We start from the raw sequence: 18,573 nt of genomic DNA, 5'->3' as shown, positions 1-18,573 counted from the left end.
CCTGAGAGGCGGCGCCCGCAGGGAGGCTGCCGTGGCCCTCACAGTTACTGTCACGCAGGGGCCGTCGCGCGAGGTGAATTGTTGTGTTTTTATCTGGGTGCTGTTTTACTTGGTTTTTGTTACATCTTTACAGAAAAATTACTAAAATAGAATTTATATTAAGTACATTTGTATCTGGCCTTACATTTTATTTTATCCTAAAGCGTTAACTGGGGAATACCATGAAGGCCAAAGAAATGTGTAAAGATTCAAGTCTGCATTTAAACTTCGGAAGGCCTAGTACAGAAATGCTGCGTGCTGGCACCGTCCCTGAGGCACATTGGTGATTGGAGTTGGCGTTTATTTTGACAGATGTCAGAGTGCGTCTGCCTAGGTGACAGAAGTTAAGAGTATGCTTCTCCATAGTGAAAAAATATTAAAGTAAATGTGGCTTAAAATTGTAAATATTGTTAGCAGTTAGCATTTACTCAGACTAGGGGTCACATCTGTAAAAGCTGAAGGAGGACATATAATCAAGGAAATAATCTCTTCGCTTAAGCTAATTAATGCCTAAAAGTCGGCTGTGCCTTTGGTTCAGAAAATGGAGCGCCCTGAAGATGCTGTGTCCGCTGTCCCTTCCTCTCTGAGACCCGGCGGTCCTGAGTTTTTCTCATTTTCTTGTGCAATGCACTATTGTATTTTTATCATCTTTCCAACTCGTCGTCTCGGAGCTTTCTAGCATTGTCTTAGGACAGAAGGCGCACGTCCATTCCAGGGTAAAGTGACTTCACTCCTAAAGTTCTGTGATGAGTAAGGCTCATGGACAGCGTGAAAGCAGGTCCGGGGCTGCAGGTGCGGGGCTCCATGTTCCCGCCCACAGGGCGCCTGCGCACCTGACTGCGCATCGGTGGCCTGTGGCGGCTAGAACTGGTCTCTCTCTCTGACCCGGTGCGCTTACAGTCACAGAGCCTGACCACACGTTGGTGAGGACTCACTGCTCCGGAAGACACCCGGGGGCAGGCTGTCAGGGAAAAGTCAGTCTTAGCAGAAGGTCGTCTTGTGACCAAAGAGCAGGGGGTTGGAGGTCATTTTCAGGGTCCTCTCCATTGTGCTGAGCCTGGTTTTCAGGGGAGTGGCCGTGGTTCGTGGTTCGTGGTTCGTGGCAGGCAGCACGTGCTCTGTGGGGCCTGGGAGATTGTGTTCTGGAATCTTGTATTTGGTTCATCAAAACTACCAAAGACGTTAGTTTTAAATTCTAAATGCTCTTTTTGCCTCAGTCTTTGATGTCTAATTCCTGTGAACATTATATACACAGACACACTTTTGTTTTTAAGTTTCTGATAATCCTATCTAATAAAAGAGAAAAATGGTAATTGGCGTACGACGATACCCTTTTCATTGGCTAATCAGGACTATATGCAAATTAACTGCCAACTATGATTGGCAGTTAACTGCCAACTAAGATTGGCAGTTAACTGCCAACAAGATGGCGGTTAATTTGCATATGTAGGCACAATGCAGGGAGGCGAAAGGGAAAGCAGGAAGAAGCCCCCCTGCCACTGACAGTGATCAGAAACCCAGGGGGGAGCTAAGAGCTGGGGGGCAGGGCAAAGGCGGCCCTGGGGCCGCCTTTGCCGCCCTGGCCAGTGATAGCAGGAAGTAGGGGTGGAGCCAGCGATGGGAGCTGGGCACGGTCGAAGCTGGCAGTCCCGGGAGCTAGGGGTCCCTTGCCTGGGCCTAAAGCGGAGCCCACGATCGCGGGGCCGCTGCAGCTGCGGGTCCCCGCTGCCCGGGCCAGACGCCTAGGCCAGAGGTGTTAGGCCTGGGCAGGGGCGGAGCCTGCAACCGCGGGGAGCTGGGGGTCCCCTGCCCAGGCCTGACACCTCTGCCGGAGGCCTCAGGCCTGGTCAAGGGGCCGATCCGGTGATTGGTGATCGGAGGGTGATGAGGGTCAACTCCTCTGGCCGAGGCATCAGGCCTGGGCGGGGGGCTGAGCCGGGGATTGGGGGGATATGATGGTCCCCTTGCCCAGGCCTGAAGCCTGGGTCAGAGGCGTCAGGCTTGGGCGGGGGTGGAGCAAGCGATCAGAGGGAGATGGGGGTCCCCTGCCCAGGCATGATTCCTGGGCCAGAGGCCTCAGGCCTGGGCGGGGGCCAGAGCCAGTGATCAGGGGGAGATGGGGGTCCCCTGTCCAAGCCTGACACCTCTGGCGGAGGCGTCAGGCCTGGGCAAGGGGCCGATCAGGCGATCGGAGGGTGATGGGGGTCTATGCCTCTGGCGGAGGCGTCAGGCCTGGGCAAGGGGCCGATCAGGCAATCGGAGGGTGATGGGGGTCAACGCCTGAGGGCTCCCAGTATGTGAGAGGGGGCAGGCTGGGCTGAGGGACACTCCCCTCCCCACACACACCCAGTGCACGAATTTCGTGCACCGGGCCCCTAGTGAACAATATATTTTATTATCGATGAAGTATGTATATATATATGTATATGTATTTTTAAATGTTTTAATTGATTTTTAGAGAGAGGCAGGGAGAGGGAGAGAGAGAAACATTGATGTCACGGATGGGTTGCCTACCGTCCATGTGCCCTGACTGGGAACCGAACCGGGGACCTTTCACTTCATGGGACAATGCTCAACCAACTGAGCCACCCCAGCCGGGCCACCCTCTCTTGGGGGCTGAGGGTCCTGCTCTTTGTAGACTGTCCTTGTGGAGGCTCGCAGAGCGGTTCCCGGGAAGTACATGCTGGAGGCCGGAGGAAGGGGAAGTGTTTTACCTTGTGTCCTTTTGGATTTTGGACCATAAGAATAATGCCTCTTCAAAACATAATAAACACAACTTTAAAAATCTTCTGCAGTGGCTGTAAGTTTAAAAACATGAGGTTTTTAAATACAATATTTGATATTTTGATAATATGAAATAGCTTTAGAATTGAACGTTTAGTAACTTTTATGTCTTTATTAATTCTGCCCCAAATCTGCAAAGTATTTGAAACATAAAAGCACAGTGAGCTCGGCCGGTGTGGCTCAGTGACGACCCATGAACCAGGAGATCACAGTCCATTCCCCGTCAGGGCACAGGCCCAGGTTGCGGGCTCAATCCGCATTTTGGGGTGTGCAGGAGGCAGCCGATCCGTGACTCTCTCTCATCATTGAATGGGGCTGGGGGCGGGGGGTGCAAACATGTCATCCATGATGGGCTGCTTAGAATATTTTAGAGCTTTGAAAACCTATTTGGATTATTATTTTTAGAATAAACTTTAAATACGTTGGTTAGTAATCAACCTCAGATAAAATTGAACTTTGAGCCCTAATTCAGCAACACATTTTTTGTTCAAAATGATAAAGTAAGTTGGAACTGTTGCTTGCACTCTCGCTGTGACCTGCAAACGTCACGGCTTGGAGAGCGCATCGCGAGGGTTGCTGGCTGTCTCCGGACGTCTTCCTAACTCTTTCCTTTGCTGTCTGTGTTCCTTCTCTCCAAGCAGGAGCGGCCGTCAGGGTAACAGGTATCGGACTGTTTCTCCACCTCCTACCTGCTTCTCATCTGTCATAGCGCATAGATGTATGGATTTTCTGTTTCATACATCTAAGTTTCACCCATTTTTAAAGCCACCTGTCACATTAATAAACTCTGTTCTCATATCATCAAACCTGCTTTTTTTTCTTAGTATTTTGAATTTTTAGGAACCATTTTAGTTCTTGTTTATGCTTTATGATATTTTGCTTTGTTTTTTTAATGAAAATTAACAAGACTAAAACTTATAACTTCAATAAGGTAAGCTTTATGTATATGAAAGTCTATTTGGCAAAACTAAATTGATTCTTGGCATAATTAATTTTTTTCTTGGGTTTCTTTTGGAAAAAAATGTTTTCAAATAATTTTAGTTGCAAGATTGTTTTTAGTAAGAAAGACTCGATGATAGAGAGATGGAAAGTTAATTTCATAACAGGGTGAGTTAAAGTCCCTCCCACACCGTTCTCTGTGAACACGCCGCCAGCTGCGGGCTCAGCCCGTCAGTCCTCCCTGTGGCGTCTGGTGTGGACTGGGTGTCGCCATGGAGACCGGGCCCGGGCCCTGGTCTGCTTTGTGGGGTTAACCATAAACCACCCAGGCGTGACTGGCCTATGGGGTTGACTGACTTCCCGATGCGGATCAATTTGTCTCTGAAGTAATTTCCATGTACGAGCCCGCTTACCTTTACTCACTCAGAATACAGTTTAGAGCCAGACATGTTCACGCTCTCATTGTCTACAAATTTATTGTCATTGTTTGAGGGAAAACACACTTATTCAAGTGTAAAGTATGCTGTGGGCCAACTGAGTAAGACACTCATATACTTGAAGCTGCTCGCTTCCCTCCCTGTCCTCCGGGCGCAGCCTTCCCTGTCCTCAGCCCGAGGCCCTGCTCGCGAGGCCCGTGGACGCTGGAGGGGGGGCGCCGCCCTGGTTTGCAGCGGCCCATGAACCTTTAGTTGTCGACCTAACAGCTAAATTCATGTTGGCAGCGCTCCATTGTGTTACATTGCACGTCTTGAGCTAAAATTCTCCTCTCCTGTTCTTTCCAACCCAGTGGCCTGTTTGTTCTATTTTAAATTAGGCGTTAACATCCCGTCATCCACCTGTTTTCACATGAAAACCGAGTGCCTGGTGAGCTGCTCTGCCTGTGGCTGGGGTCAAAGCCTGTTCCCTGGGAGAAGGTGCCGAGCTCAGTGCGGCTGCGCTCCCCTCCCCGGCTTCCTGTGCACAGGCCCGAGCGACTGTGGCACTGAGGCCGCGGACTGACCTCCAGCCCGGGCACAGCTGCGTGTGCCAGCGCCGCGGACCACGCTGGCTCAGCTGCGCTGTGGTCATAGTTAATATACCACGTAGAAGTGGGTTTCTAAGTGAGGGCGGTCAAGGAACCAGGGCCTGATGATTAACAAGCACACCTGGGCGTTGGGGGACATTTTTACAGATGAGGCAGGTCAGTTAAGGAGTCACCCCGTCACTCACCGCTGGTTCCACAAAGGAGAACCTGCATCAAACAGCAAAGGAGGCCGGGCCGTCCATCCCCGGAGCAGGAAAGGCGCCCTGTTCGCTCAGGAATGCACGTGCGCCCATCATTCATGCTCATCCCTGCGGCTGCCTTTCCATGGTCACATGAGCCCTGACTGAGCGCAGATTTAGAAGAAGAGTGAAACCACGTCCTCATCACAGATGGGTGTTGAATTTTACAGGGCTTAGCATCAACGGGTTCTCCAGTTTGTGCTGACGTCTAAGAGAACTGGGCATGAGCAAAACTATGGGCTAATCCCGTACCATTCCGTTTTACCAAATCAATACTTGCAGGAACGAAATAAGCTCTGTTTATAGTGGGCTTCCTCAGTTGGGAGCTTCTCAAGAGTGAGATGTTAGCTGTGTTATCTTAACCCACCAGAGCAGCAGGACACAAGCTGCGTCCTATTTTCTAAATTGTATCCCTGCCCCCAAATCGAGAGCAGTTGAGACAGAGCCAGCTCAGGGACCAGGGACAGAGAATGTGTCGCTGTAAATGTGTTTCTGACGGTTCGGTGCTGTTTCTTTCCAGGTGAGACCCAACGGCGTCCCTGCAGTCAGACTGGAATCGCCGTCGAAGAGCGACCCGTTTGAAGACCTGTCACTTAGTCTGCTGGCCGTGTCACAGGCCCAGCCGCCTGTGCACCCCGCCCCTGTCCTCACCCCGGGCCCCAAGGGGGTGGTCCCCCTGCCTCCTGCAACATCAAGTAACATCAGCATTTTGAGTTCTGTGAGCTGCATGCCGACACTGCCTCCACTTCCCGTGCGGAGCCAATCCCAGGAGAACGTGCGCTGCTCTCCGAACCCATTTGCCCCGACCTTCCCTGGCACCGACCTCTTCGCCAGCAGGACGAACCCATTCAGAGCCCCGTCCAGGGACGCAGAGGCGGCAGCGCAGCCCGTGGAGCCCGTCCCCTGCCCTCCCCTCCCTCCTCCCGGGCGGGGCCAGAGCAGCGGCAAGCCTCCTGCTCAGCCCCCCAGCTTCCAGGACAGCTCCGACCCGCAGGCCCCGGCCACAGCGAGCGCCAGCCCCCCGAGGGGGTGGGTCACCTTCGAGGAAGAGGAGGACTTTGGTGTGAGAGCCAAGTTGAAGGCAGCTTGTCCAGACTCCCTGGGCCCTCGGCCAGGCCCGTCCTCCGGCCCAGGCGTGACCTTTGGAGATGACTGGGGTCAAGGGACAGGGGTTCCCACCTGTGTGCTGCCCTCGCGGAGGCCGCCCCCGCCTCCCAGTTCTGCGCTCCCCGCAGGCCCTGCCCCTCCAGCCGACCCTTTCACCGCTCTGGCCCCCGTGGCTCCCACTGTAGACTTCACGGAAAGATAGCCCACAGGGGACAGCGCTCCGTGTGCTGGGCAGAGCGAGAGAACCGGGCATTGTTATTCATTACGTGCAATAGTCCTTGTTCCTGCACTGATGTCAAGAAATACCACTGTGTCACGTGTACAGAGTTGGAGTATGTGTATATTGGAAATAGGGGAAACCCTTCTCATTATTAACTGGAGTTCTGGTGTGTTTCTGTTTGGATAACTGAGAGCAGTAGCCATAGAAAGTGCTCAGAACTACTCTGGGAAGTAGACCCCACTCAGATCCTCGTGAGGCCCCCAAGAATCTCAGAAAGACTCGCAGCTCCCCGCTGGCCTGTCTCCACCCTCACGAGCAGTCACCGAAGAGCTGTCCGCGGGGCGGGACGCTGAACCGGACTCTGAGAGGCATTGCTAGAGAGAGAGAGTGCACACGTGCGCACACGTGTGGTGTATGCGCACACACAGTCTAACACTCACCTAAACTCTAGGCCATGACCCAGACCAAATCTGTATCTAAAAGTTCTGAGAGTTCTCTTTTCAATATTTCATTATCAGATGGACCACTGTAAGTGAAATTTGGACATTAATTTTCTTTCCAAAACTAAAATAACCCTTACTCCTGAAACAGCATTTTCTCTCCTTGCACGCGTGCGCGCACACCTCGGCAATCCCCACTCCAGGCCCCGGGCCTTCCCTCTGGGACGGCTCCTGGCAGCTGGAAGCACGTGTCGCAGTCACTGTCCCGCACACACTCCAGCCCTTTCCAAGGAGCCGATGGCCGTGTGTCTGCGAGGCACAGGCCAAGGGTTCAGGGAGGAATTCAGCGCCAAGTGTCCTCTCTGTACATGACGGCCTGTGCTGCCTGCTGCCTCCTCCTCCCCCAGTCCCTGCTCCAGGCTTCCTCAGCAGGGCGAGCAGGGGGAGCGGCTTGCTCCGAACTGGGGCTGCCCTGAGGGGCTGGGGCCCACCAGAGCTCCTGGCCGTGGATTCCCTCTCCTGCTCTGCTGCACCCACTGACCCCGCTTCTGTTCCTTTTCTGAAGTACAGGGAATTTTTAAGAATGTAGTATTTTGATATCATTAAGTAATCCCAATCAGAAAATCCGTGAGCAGTTGTTTTGTCAGTTTAAGCGAAAGTCATCTGTACCCATAAGACTTACGTTAGCGCTCCTTTCTACAGAGCGCTGTGTGTCCGCCGACACCCCGCGTCCTCATTGGACCTCACTGGTGTGCGTCGGGGGTGGCAGGAAGCAGGGTCCGTGGGAAGAACGTGGAAAAGCACAGAACTGCATCGCACTTCCCCACAGAAAGCAAATCCACAGGCAAAGCTCTTCTCTAGATGCTTAAATGCTATCACACTCTATTTACAGACGTCATCCTGTTAACAGCCAGGAACTCGTGAGTTTTCTGTTGTGCTTTTGGGGTTCTAAGCATTTCAGCATCAGTATGTCTTACACGGCAGTATTCCTCTCGGCGATATGCTTCAAATGTGAACTAACTTGTCCCAACTGTGGCTTTAGCTTCTATGTGATTGGTGTGTGGTATTTGCTCTCTATTAGACGAACAGTTCCTTCCCCACAGCAGCGGCTCCGTGAGCAGTCTCCCGGTGAACCTGAACTACTGCCTGAAACACACACACCGTGCGGCACCGTGGCCTTTATCGGAAACTGTATTCGGCAAGTTGCTGAAAGTGCACAAAGCTACAGAAGTTAAAGGTACGCTGCCAATAACGCCATTATTCTGTGTCTTACTGAAATATCCACCAGTTCTATTAAAAGCAGAGCAGAATTTAGACACTAAGGCTCTCTGTGAATTCTTTGTTCTCGATAATAGATTGCTGTTTATATGTAAGAACTTTATTGCTTATGTGGCATATGATATTTATAACTGTACTTTATAGAAGTATATATTACAGTCAGTGGTATACATTCTGTACATATCCTGTGAGATGTGCTGTCACATGAAATAAATGGACCTTCGTTACCATATTGACCACGTTGCTCAGAAGGGAAGAGTTTTTCTCAGCTGTCTTCCTTGACCTTTACTTGACATGTACAAGTTAGGATTAACTCTTGTTGTCAAATCAGGTATTTTAGTTCAAGATCTTATTTTCATCCATTTTACTTCTCAGTACTCTGAGAAGAAAGATACTGAGATTAGTGATCATCATCAAGAAGCCCGTGCACTTATTCTGTATACTAGAGGCCCAGTGCATGAAATTCATACAGGGCAGGGGGGTGTCCCTCAGCCTGGCCTGCACCCTCTCCAATCCAGGACCCCTTGGGGGATGTCTGACTGCCGGTTTAGGCCTGATCCCTGCAGCAGTCAGATGTCCCTCTCACAATCTGGGACTGCTGGCTCCTAACAGCTCGCCTGCCTGCCCACCTGATCACCCCTAACCACTCTGCCTGCTGGCCTGATGCCCCTAACTGCTCCCCTACCTGCCTAATCACCCCTAACTGTTCTCCCCTGCTGGCCTGATCACCGCCGACCGCCTCTGCTTCGGCCCCCCCCCCCCCACCATGGCTTTGTCCGGAAGATGCCTGGTCTAATTAGCATATTACCCTTTTATTAATATAGATATGCAGTTGTAAGAAATAAAAGATCCCAGGTACCCTTTACCCAGTTGTCCCTAGTGGATGCATTTTGTACGACTCTAGTACAGCATCCCAACCAGGACATGGCATGGGTACAGAACATTTTCATCTCTGCAAAGGTCCTCCCTCACGCTGCCCTTTTCCCACATCCTCCGGTCCCATCACCCTTCCCCTTGTCCGTAACTTCTGGTAACCACTAATCTATTCTCCGTTTCTGTAATTTTTGCCACTTCGAGAATTTTATATAAATGGATTCTGGCCAGCAGGGCTCAGTGGTTGAGCATCCACCTATGAACCAGGAGGTCACGGTTGGATTCCTGGTCAGGACACGTAACTGGGTTGAGGGCTCCATCCCCAGTGCGGGTTGTGCAGGAGGCAGCTGATCCATGATTCTCATCTCTGATGTTTCTCTCCCCCTCACTCTCCCAAACTGAAATAAAAATATACTTTTAAAAATAAAGACATGGATCCACATGGCATGTAACTGTTTTCACTCCAAACAGTTCTCTGGAGAGCCCTCAGGAGCAGAGCGTGTGTCAACAGTCCGCTTCCTTGATCGCCAAGGATCCCGCTGGTCCCCGCGAGGGGAGAGGCGTTGGCCCCGTGAGCGCCCCGCCTGCTCTGGGCCTGAGGCCACCCCTCCCCCTACCCCGCCCCGCCCGCCAGGGTGCGGATTTGGGGGGGGGGGAGCCCCAGGTTCCGAAGGGGCGTGGCAGGCGCTGGGAATCTTCCAGTCCGTTCACCGCGGCGTGGCCGCTCCCGGGGGACACCAGGGGGGGTGCCTGGCTGCCAGGGACGCAGCCAACGACTCCCGCCCGCGGGGCAACCCAGACCCCCGACACAGGCAGCGGCGCCCGCCCGCTTCCCTGGCGTCCTATGTGCAGGCGCCTCGTCCCGGCTCGTGGCGGCCGCTTCTCTCGGTCACTCGCGGCGCAGAAGCTGCGAGGCCACCGTGACCGGCCCCACCCGCCAGGCGACTCGGGGCGGCCGCCCCTGGAGCTACGGACACGTCCCCGGCGCCTGGGGACCGGACCAGCGGAGCGGCCACCACCGGGTCGCCGCGCTCGCTACCCGAGCGTCCGGACCGGAAGCAGCGGGGCGTTTCCGGAAGTCGGCGCTGCAGGGGGCGGAAGTGCTGCTGAACCGGGGCGCGAGGAAGGTGTCGTGGGGCCGGCCCTGCCCGCGCTCACCTCCCGCCCGCTCCGACCCGACAGCCTCCGCCCGCCCGTCCGTCCTCCGGGACTCGGCCCGGGCGAGTGGACTCACTAGGCGAACCGCTGCCCCCGCGGCTCCGTCTGTTGGGAGCGTTGCCCGGACAACAGTCACTTCCGGAGGCGGGGTGAGGCCGCCGTCTGGTCGGACCGGGGCTCCGTGCGGGTCTCGGCGGCGGCGCTTGGCCCAGGCCTGGTCGCCGGCTCCCCGCGCACGGAGCCTCCCGACCCGGGTTTGGACTGGAGCAGCCGCTCCCCGCTCCCCGCCCCCCCAAGACGCTGTGTTTCTTCGTTGCTCCTGGCAACAGTCACTTCCGGGAGCCAGTGCAGTTCCCGCGGCCCCGCGGCCCCGGAGCCTGGGTTCCGGCCGGCGCGGCGGTTCGTCGGGCGGCGGCGGTCCGCGCGGGCGGAGGCGGAGGGGCGGCCATGGTGCTGCTGCACGTGAAGCGCGGCGACGAGAGCCAGTTCCTGCTGCGGGCGCCGGGGAGCGCGGAGCTCGGGGCGCTCACGGAGCAGGCGGCCCGCGTCTACAACGCGCGGCTCAAGGTGCAGCGCGTCTGCTCAGGTGCGGCCTGCGGGCGGGGCCGGGGGCCGAGGAGGCCCTGGGTGTCTCGGCCAGGGTTGGGGCGCTGCGGGGGGCCCCCTGGAGCCTCCGGGTGGAGAGGGAAGAGCCCAGGCGGGACCCCAGAGGCCGGGCGAAGAGCAGGTGGGACGGGGCGAGCGCTGGCGTTTGAAGAGAGAGACGGTGTTGGGGGCCCGAGTGGAGCACTTTGCGGTGGGAGACCGGCCCGGGCCGCCCCCCAGGGTGCGAGCCAGGCCCGCGGGGCCTCCCCCCCAACCCCCCACCCCGCGCGATGTCCTGGTCGCCGCCTCCGCACACTGGGCGGCGCTGTCCGAGGGCACTGGCCCCGCTTGCGCCGCCCCTAAGGGGTCCACCGGCCACAGGGGCCCCGGAGCGGCGTTTAAATGTATTTCATTTTAATTCCGTAGCTGCCTTCCTAGACGCACGGAGCTGGGGTGCCCTGGGGAGCGCCGGAAGGGGCGTGGTCTGTCTTTGTGAAGAATACTTACCGCTTATCCGTAAAATGTCCTTATCCCAAAACAAGCTCCACAGTAAATGTTATTTTAAAAGTAAAGCATTTGGGGGAGAAAGGGGACTCGACTTGTCATTTTTATAAAATGGCCGTTGAAAATGTGGCGCTGAGTGTGGGCACGTTAGAGCACTGGTGTCCCTGCGTTTACTCTGCACGTGGCCATTGTCCACCGCCGCCCAGACAGGCCTGGCCTGAGCCAGACACAGGAGGGGGCGAGGCCAGGGGCTCAGGCTGGGGGGTCATGACCACTCCACGCGGTTCCACCTCATGCGGTGTCTCCACGTCCCTGTGCCCCTTTCTAGTTCAGGGGGAAGGGAGGGGGGGAGAGAGGGAGGAAATATCGTCAGGTTAAAATGCGGACAGTTTGGGAGTGACCGTGGAATAGAAGACAAAGCCATCATCTGAGCAGCGAGCGTGACCCCAGAGAACCGGGGACTGGTCCTGTCTCCACTCCCAGGTGCCCGCTGCCTGCAGTCTTCCCGCTGCGTGGGTTCGCGTAAATGACTCGTAAAGTGTTTTTCTCAAGTTGCCTGTAAAACAGCGGCTGTCGGACCTGAGCCAGCCTCGGGCCACAGCTGTAGCGGGGGAGGTGGGTGTTGGGAAGTCACCGGGAGTGGGTGCCCGTGGGGGGCTGTGCAGACGGCGGCGAACTTCAACCTGTGCCTCCCCAGCCCCGGGGAGCACAGCACAGAGCACAGGCCACGCTCGGCCGCCGCCCCCAGCCCCCAGCCCGCCGCCGGGACCGGGACCGGGCGAGCTCCCCGGTCTCTGCGCCTCCGCGGACCTTGGACAGGAAGGTCATGTGCTAAAGGTCACATAGGGGCTGGCACACGTCAGGCAGCTAAGCCACCGGCAGACCCCTAACCGAGGAGGCGCGGGTGTCCGTGCCGCTCGGGAACACGTGTTGTCTTTCTCGTTTGTAAGAAATGGAGGAGCTGGCGGAACACGGCGTGTTTCTGCCTCCGAACATGCAAGGCCTGACGGACGAGCAGATTGAGGAGCTGAAGCTCAGAGACGAGTGGGGCGAGAAGTGCGTGCCCAGCGGAGGCGCCGTGTTCAAGAAGGACGACGTGGGGCGCAGGAACGGCCACGGTAATCGCTCTTCCGCCCCGGGCCTGACCCCCACGGCGTGGGCGTGTTCAGGAGCGGAGCCCAGTGTCCTGCGAAGCCAGGAGCACCGGCCCCGTGGGTTAGGGGCGAGGAAAGCGCCGGTCTCCCTCGTGTCGCAGCTGGCTTGTAACATCGGATGGGCCATGTGAAGTTGCCATTGTTGTGGGTCACACATGGTTGAACATTGGCGATTTCGTATGGTACAGCCTGAGTTTTGGGGGGAATCTCTGAAGACGTATGGAAGGGTGTTTTGTTACGGTGGGCAGAACTGGCTTCATTTAGAGCAGTGGTTCTCAACCTTCTGGCCCTTTAAATACAGCTCCTCATGTGGTGGCCCAACCATAAAATTATTCTCAGTGCTACTTCATAACTGTCATGTTGCTACTGTTATGATCGTCATGTAAATATCTGATCTGCAGGATGGTCTTAGGCGACCCCTGTGAAAGGGTCGTTCAACCGCCAAAGGGGTCGCGACCCACAGGTTGAGAACCACTGACGTAGAGGTTTGTGGGAAAGAGGCAGTGACAGCTCCAGGTCTCCCCTGGGTCTCCGTCACCCGCTCGGTGCTCCCAGGAGAGGACGCGCCCGGTCAGTGGGTGGCTGAGCCTGCAGGTCTGATGATGAGGGGCGGTGACTCCTGCACCTGCACAGCAGCAGCAGTTACATCAGTGTCACCAGCAAACACTGTCCGCTGCGCCCAACACTGAGGAGCAGAGAGATACAACACGTCCTGCACGCGTGGTCTCTGCCCGCTCACCTAGACGTGTACTAGTATGTGCGCCCTCACCCAGAGGTGTGTGCTCACCTAGACGTGTACTAGTATGTGCACGCTCACTAGAGGCATGTGCTCACCTAGATGTGTGCACGCGCTCACCTAGAGGCGTGTGCTCACCTAGACGTGTACGCGCACTCACCCAGACGTGTGTGCACGCTCACCTAGACGTGTACTAGTATGTGCGCGCTCACCTAGAGGCGTGTGCTCACCCAGACGTGTACTAGTATGTGCGCGCTCACTAGAGGCGTGTGCTTACCTAGACGTGTACGCGCACTCACCCAGACGTGTGTGCACGCTCACCTAGACGTGTACTAGTATGTGCGTGCTCACTAGAGGCGTGTGCTTACCTAGACGTGTACGCGCACTCACCCAGACGCGTGTGCACGCTCACCTAGACGTGTACTAGTATGTGTGCGCTCACCTAGAGGCGTGTGCTCACCTAGACGTGTACTAGTATGTGCGCGCTCACCCAGACGTGTGTGCGCCCTCACCTAGACGTGTACTAGTATGTGCGCGCTCACCCAGACGTGTACTAGTATGTGCGCGCTCACCTAGAGGCGTGTGCTCACCTAGACATGTGTGTTTTTCATTTCATATGTAAACACGTGTTTGGGGGATAATGGGAATTTCTAGCACTTCCTGTGCCTCTGCCTGGGAAGTGGCTGGTTGGCTTCCATACCTGTTCAGGCCTAAACTCGCTCTCACCCTGGAGAGTCTTTGCGTTTTGAAGGAATTGCATCAGTGAAAAAACAGTCCTGAAGACAGCGTTCCGTTGTCCGGTGCTTTCAGTGTCTCGTTAGCACTGTTCTCACGAACGTGAGGAGGGAACCTGCCGTCTCCCTCAGGTCTGGACGTTCCGTCTCCGTTGTTTTTCAAGTTAGGACTTTTCCCCGTTAGGGCTGAGCAGCTCTGGGCCCCGAGCCCACCCCCACTGCACCTGCTTCTGTAAAGCCGCCCCCCCGCCCCCCGCCTGTCTGAGCAGCGCCTGCGGCTGCCGTCACACTGAGTGGTGGCCAGAGAGACTCACCACGCGGCTGAAATGTGTGCTGGGCCTCACAGCTCCTGCTCTGTGTGCCTTTGCCCCTGTGCGTGGAGCACCCACCCGTCTGCACGGCCAGCCGTCGGTCCCTTCGCACCCCCCTGCCCCCCCTCCCTCCTCGGACGAAGGCTGGGACGCTCGGAGCGTGTTACGTGTTAACGGTGGCGTCTCCCCCTCCGTTTCTGCAGCTCCAAACGAAAAGATGAAGGACGTCCTGAAGAAGACGATAGAAGAAGCCAAAGCGATGATCTCCAAGGTGAGCCTGTCCGTGGGGCAGCCGAGTCCCCGCCCACCGGCCCCCTTTCCTGCTGCTTTTAAGCCTGCAGGGGCGAGTGAGGGCCCTGGCCTCTCCTCCCATGGCACAGCCCTTCGCCCCGCCCCTCCCGTCCCCAGTCAGCAGGATGCGCGGCTAGGTGGCTCCCTGTGGAGCCCGTGGGCATGAGGCCGTGCTGCCTCCTCCCTCCGCCCTGGCATGAACTGAGAAGCCAGCAGCCAGCCCCGAGGTGGGCGCCGCGCTGGGTCCAGGAGCTGGATCGGTGCCTGTGACCTGATGGGCTGCCGCTTTCAGAAACAAGTGGAAGCCGGTGTCTGCGTTACCATGGAGATGGTGCAGGACGCCCTGGACCGGCTGCGGGGGGCAGTGATGATTGTGTATCCCATGGGCTTGCCACCCTACGACCCCATCCGGATGGAGTTTGAAAATAAGGAAGACTTGTCGGGAACTCAGGTGTGTGGCTCTCCACCAGCGAGCTCACCCCAAGCAGGGCCCGGCCTTCACCCTCTTCCGGGGGCAGCTTGTGCTCAGGGGAGTTCTGAACTGGGGGAGGGGGCCAGAGGGTGGTGTGCATGGCCGAGGGCGTGGCTCACACCGGGCGGACAGGCTTGGGAGGCTGCCCCTCAGCAGGAACTGAGGCGCTGCCTTTTGGGGGCCACCGGAAGCCGGAACCCTACCTTGTGCCTGTTTGCACCCAACGTTTAGGTCCCTCTGCGTGAACTCTGTGTTCCAGCCCTTCCGCTTGTTTCGTGTTCTTTTCTCCCCTTTCTGTCTCGTTTCTTCCTTGTTCTGTGGGGAGAGCGTTCCCTGAGCATCTCCCACAGGGGGGCGCACAGGGGCCGGCAGACACCACCCTGAGCCCACTGAAGACCCGGCGGATCCCTGGCCGCCTCCCAGGCCGCCTCCCAGTCCTTTCCGAGGGGCCTGCATCCAAATGAGGGTGCAGACGAGCAGGGCTCGCCCTTCCCTGCGCAGGGAGGTCAGCGTCGGGGCGGGCGCTCCCCGAGGAGGGCCCAGAGGTGGGGAGTCCGTGCCCCCGGGGCTCGGGCAGGAGGGCAGGTCCTGGAAGCCGGCCCCACGCTCACAGGGCACCGGCCTGGCTCCCGGCGCCGGGGAGACCGCGTGCGCGTGTGTCCTCTGACCTGAGCGGTTCCCCCGCGGCCCAGGCCGCACTGAGCGTCATCGCGGAGCCGGACGCGCAGCTGTGGTGGGCCGCCAAGGAGCTGCGGAGGACGAAGACGCTGTCGGACTACGTGGGCCGGAACGAGAAGACCAAGATCATCGTCAAGATTCAGCAGGTGAGCGCGCCCGCGTGCCGCTCCGGTCACTTCCACACTGACCCGCGTTTCGGACGCGCCTCCACGTTGAAGCTCCTGACGCCGGTGGCCTGGACCTCAAGCACCTCCCCTTCGTCCCCCCGACTGGCGGGAACCGGAGCGGTTGACAGCGTGGGGAGCCGTTCTCAGGGGAGGGGCTGGCCGTGTTCATTTCAGCATTAAGACCGTGGGCTGCCCTGACGGTCTGGCTCAGTGGATAGCGCATCGGCCTGAGGCTGAAGTGTCCCGGGTTCGATTCCAGTCACGGGCACATATCGGGGCTGCAGGCTCCATCCCCAGTGTGGGGCGTGCAGGAGGCAGCCGATCAGTGGTTCTCTCATTATTGATCTTTCTCTCTCTCTCCCTCTCCCTTCTTCTCTGAAATCAATAAAAAATATTTATTTTTTTAAAAGAACTTGGGCCATAATAGTGAAAATCCTTGTCGAAATGCACAGCCGCCTGAGCGCCCGGCCCAGCCCCCTGGTGCTGCCGTCTGGGAGGAGGGTCGGCGCTGCAGGGCTGTTGTGGCCGCGGCGTCCAACCATCTCCCACCTGCCCTCCCCCTGGGCTGCAGGCTGACGTGGGCCAGCCCTGGTCTGTCCGCCACGGGGGCCAGAGCGGGCGGCGGAAGCTCAGGCCCCGGGACTTGCGGTCGACCTATTAACCTCTGCAGGTGACACGCTCACTGTCACCTCCTGGTCGTCCCTGACGCAGGCCTAACCCTGCTCTCCCGTCTTCGCAGAGGGGACAGGGCGCGCCCGCCCGGGAGCCGGTGATCAGCAGCGAGGAGCAGAAGCAGCTGATGCTGTTCTACCACCGCCGGCAGGAGGAGCTCAAGGTGCGGGAGCCTGTGTCCACACACATGTACATGCACATGCACGCACACGTGTACATACACACACACACACTCGCTTCCCCCAGGGATCAGCAGTGCTGCAGGGGGCTTTCCAGAGCTTCGGCCTCTCCTGGGCTGTGGGTCCTGCCAGCCCCGCGCCCCCCCGCCCCGCGCCCCCCATAGAGTCCGGAAGCGTCCTGCTGGGGCTGGAGGAGTTACAGGCTCATCTTCCGTCTCAATAAAACATTTCTTTCCAGAAACTGGAGGAAAATGATGACGACTCGTGTTTGAACTCTCCGTGGGCCGACAACACTGCTCTGAAAAGACATTTTCAAGGCGTGAAGGACATCAGGTGGAGACCAAGATGAAGCTTCTAGAAGCCCGAGCTCACCTCTCTAGGCAAACAGTAACCATAGTAACAGTGATGGTGACCGGTCGCACAGTCCTTGTGAAAGACGTTGGAATTTCCAAGTTTCTGAGTTTGAGTTTTTACGATAAAATGTATTAAAGGTCGTAGAACTTAAACACGTCCTCGGAGAGTCTGCCTTCCCCTCCGCTCGGGCTGTTTGCCTGGGAGGGCCTCCTGGGGCGGGTCCGGAGGCTGACCCGCTCCCTCCGTCTGTCTGTCCTGGGGTCCTGGCCTCTGTTCTCAGCCGCTGCCCTGGAGCAGAGCTCAGCATCCGTGGCCACTAGAGGGCGCCGTCGCCTCCCGTTTTCTTGGGCTGCAGGTCTGTCCTAGGCTGGAGCCCGGCAGCTCGGGTCAGAGGTGAAGGTCGCCTCCCCACTGAGGCTCCACCAGGTGGAGGGGCCGTCGGTGCCCTCTGACCCGGAACCTGACGCGTCCCCAGGCAGTGTCCCCCACCCCCACCCCCCCGGCTCAGCTCCCTGCTCTCCCCCCTGCTCCCCCCTCCCTGCTCTCAGCTCAGTCTCCCGAGCGTGGGAAGTGGACACTTCCCTGGACGCAGACCCGGCCCCACTGTCAGCCCAGGCTCGTCACTGGAGGGTCAGTACTGGGACCCCGTGGACTGGACACTGACCCGGCCCCACCGTCAGCCCAGGCTCGTCACTGGGAGGGTCAGTACGGGGACCCCGTGGATGGGACGCAGAGCCAGCCCCACCGTCAGCCCAGGCTCGTCACTGGGAGGGTCAGTACTGGGGACCCCGTGGACGGGACACAGAGCCGGCCCCACCGTCAGCCCAGGCTCATCACTGGGAGGCCAGCGGGTGCCTGTGCGCCTGTCCCGTCCTTCACCCCGTCCTGGGTGCTCCAGCCGCGTGGTCTCCCTGGGCCCTCGGCTCCCGGCTTCCATCCTGTTACCCACCGGCTCCGGCTCCCCTGGGATGTCCGCCCCTGCGGCCCGAGCCCTGGCCCTCCTTGTCGGCCGTCCAGTGGCTTGAAGACGTTTCATACATTTTACTCATTCGTTTCACGCCGGAGGGTGAGCCCACGCTTCTCCACGTGGGCCCGAAGCGTCAGGGCCAGGGCGCGCTGCAGACCGCGCTCGGGAGGCCACTCTGTGTGTGTGTCGGGGGCGGGGGATGCAGGGAGCCTCACCCATTGACATTTTCCCATTGATGCTTTTTAGAGAGTGGAAGGGAAGGAGAGAGAAACATCAATGTGAGAGACACACTGGTTGCCTCCCACACGGACCCGGACCAGGGCCTTGGATCGAACCAGCAACCCAGGTACGTGCTCTTGACCGGGATTCGAACCCACAACCCTTCGGTCCTAACTGCTTGGGCCAACGCTCTAACCACTGAACCACCGGCCAGGGCTACAAGGCCACTGCTGAGGCGTTAGAATGAAATACAGGAGCACCTCAGCACCACCACTCGCCTTGGGAGACGGACAAGGCGCGGGGAGTCTCACGGCCTTCGGCTCCGGGTGGACGCGGCCTCCAGTCTCGTCCTGCCGAGTCCCGGGAGCCCGCTGCTGATCGACGGCAGGAGGACTGATAAACGCCAGCAGCAGCGGAAGGTCCCGGGGCCTGCGGAGCTCGGGGCGTCC

General features: G+C 57.9%; 2 protein-coding genes across 5 annotated transcripts in view; both read left to right on the top strand.

Moving 5' to 3' along the window:
• SYNJ1 (synaptojanin 1) overlaps positions 1 to 8,302 on the top strand; it is a 60,480-nt gene extending 52,178 nt beyond the window's left edge. For 2 of the 3 annotated variants that reach the window (XM_059686325.1, XM_059686324.1), the window contains one exon: positions 5,546 to 8,302. In XM_059686325.1, the coding sequence (XP_059542308.1) occupies positions 5,546 to 6,334 (789 nt within the window). In that variant the 3' untranslated portion in view covers positions 6,335 to 8,302. Of the gene's footprint in view, positions 1 to 3,461; positions 4,588 to 5,545 lie in introns of those variants that run through there. The other variant, XM_059686326.1, reaches the window with a different exon arrangement.
• A 2,094-nt stretch (positions 8,303 to 10,396) lies between these two features.
• On the top strand, positions 10,397 to 17,095 carry CFAP298 (cilia and flagella associated protein 298). Of its 2 annotated transcripts, XM_059686327.1 has the most exons (8): positions 10,397 to 10,687; positions 11,113 to 11,235; positions 12,141 to 12,308; positions 14,329 to 14,396; positions 14,709 to 14,867; positions 15,581 to 15,712; positions 16,473 to 16,568; positions 16,823 to 17,095. In XM_059686327.1, exons 1-8 carry the CDS (start codon positions 10,549 to 10,551, stop codon positions 16,931 to 16,933), a joined length of 996 nt encoding a protein of 331 aa, XP_059542310.1. In that variant the 5' UTR covers positions 10,397 to 10,548; the 3' UTR covers positions 16,934 to 17,095. The 2 variants fall into 2 exon arrangements, with proteins under 2 accessions (XP_059542310.1, XP_059542311.1); XM_059686328.1 differs by lacking the exon at positions 11,113 to 11,235 and having other exon boundaries at positions 10,399 to 10,687.
• The last annotated feature ends 1,478 nt before the right edge of the window (positions 17,096 to 18,573 follow it).

The sequence above is a fragment of the Myotis daubentonii genome, chromosome 3 (assembly GCF_963259705.1).
Source record: "Myotis daubentonii chromosome 3, mMyoDau2.1, whole genome shotgun sequence".
Classification (NCBI taxonomy): domain Eukaryota; kingdom Metazoa; phylum Chordata; class Mammalia; order Chiroptera; family Vespertilionidae; genus Myotis; species Myotis daubentonii.
The sequence above is the reverse complement of the archived record's forward strand: the minus strand, read 5'-3'. Positions and strand labels throughout refer to the sequence as shown.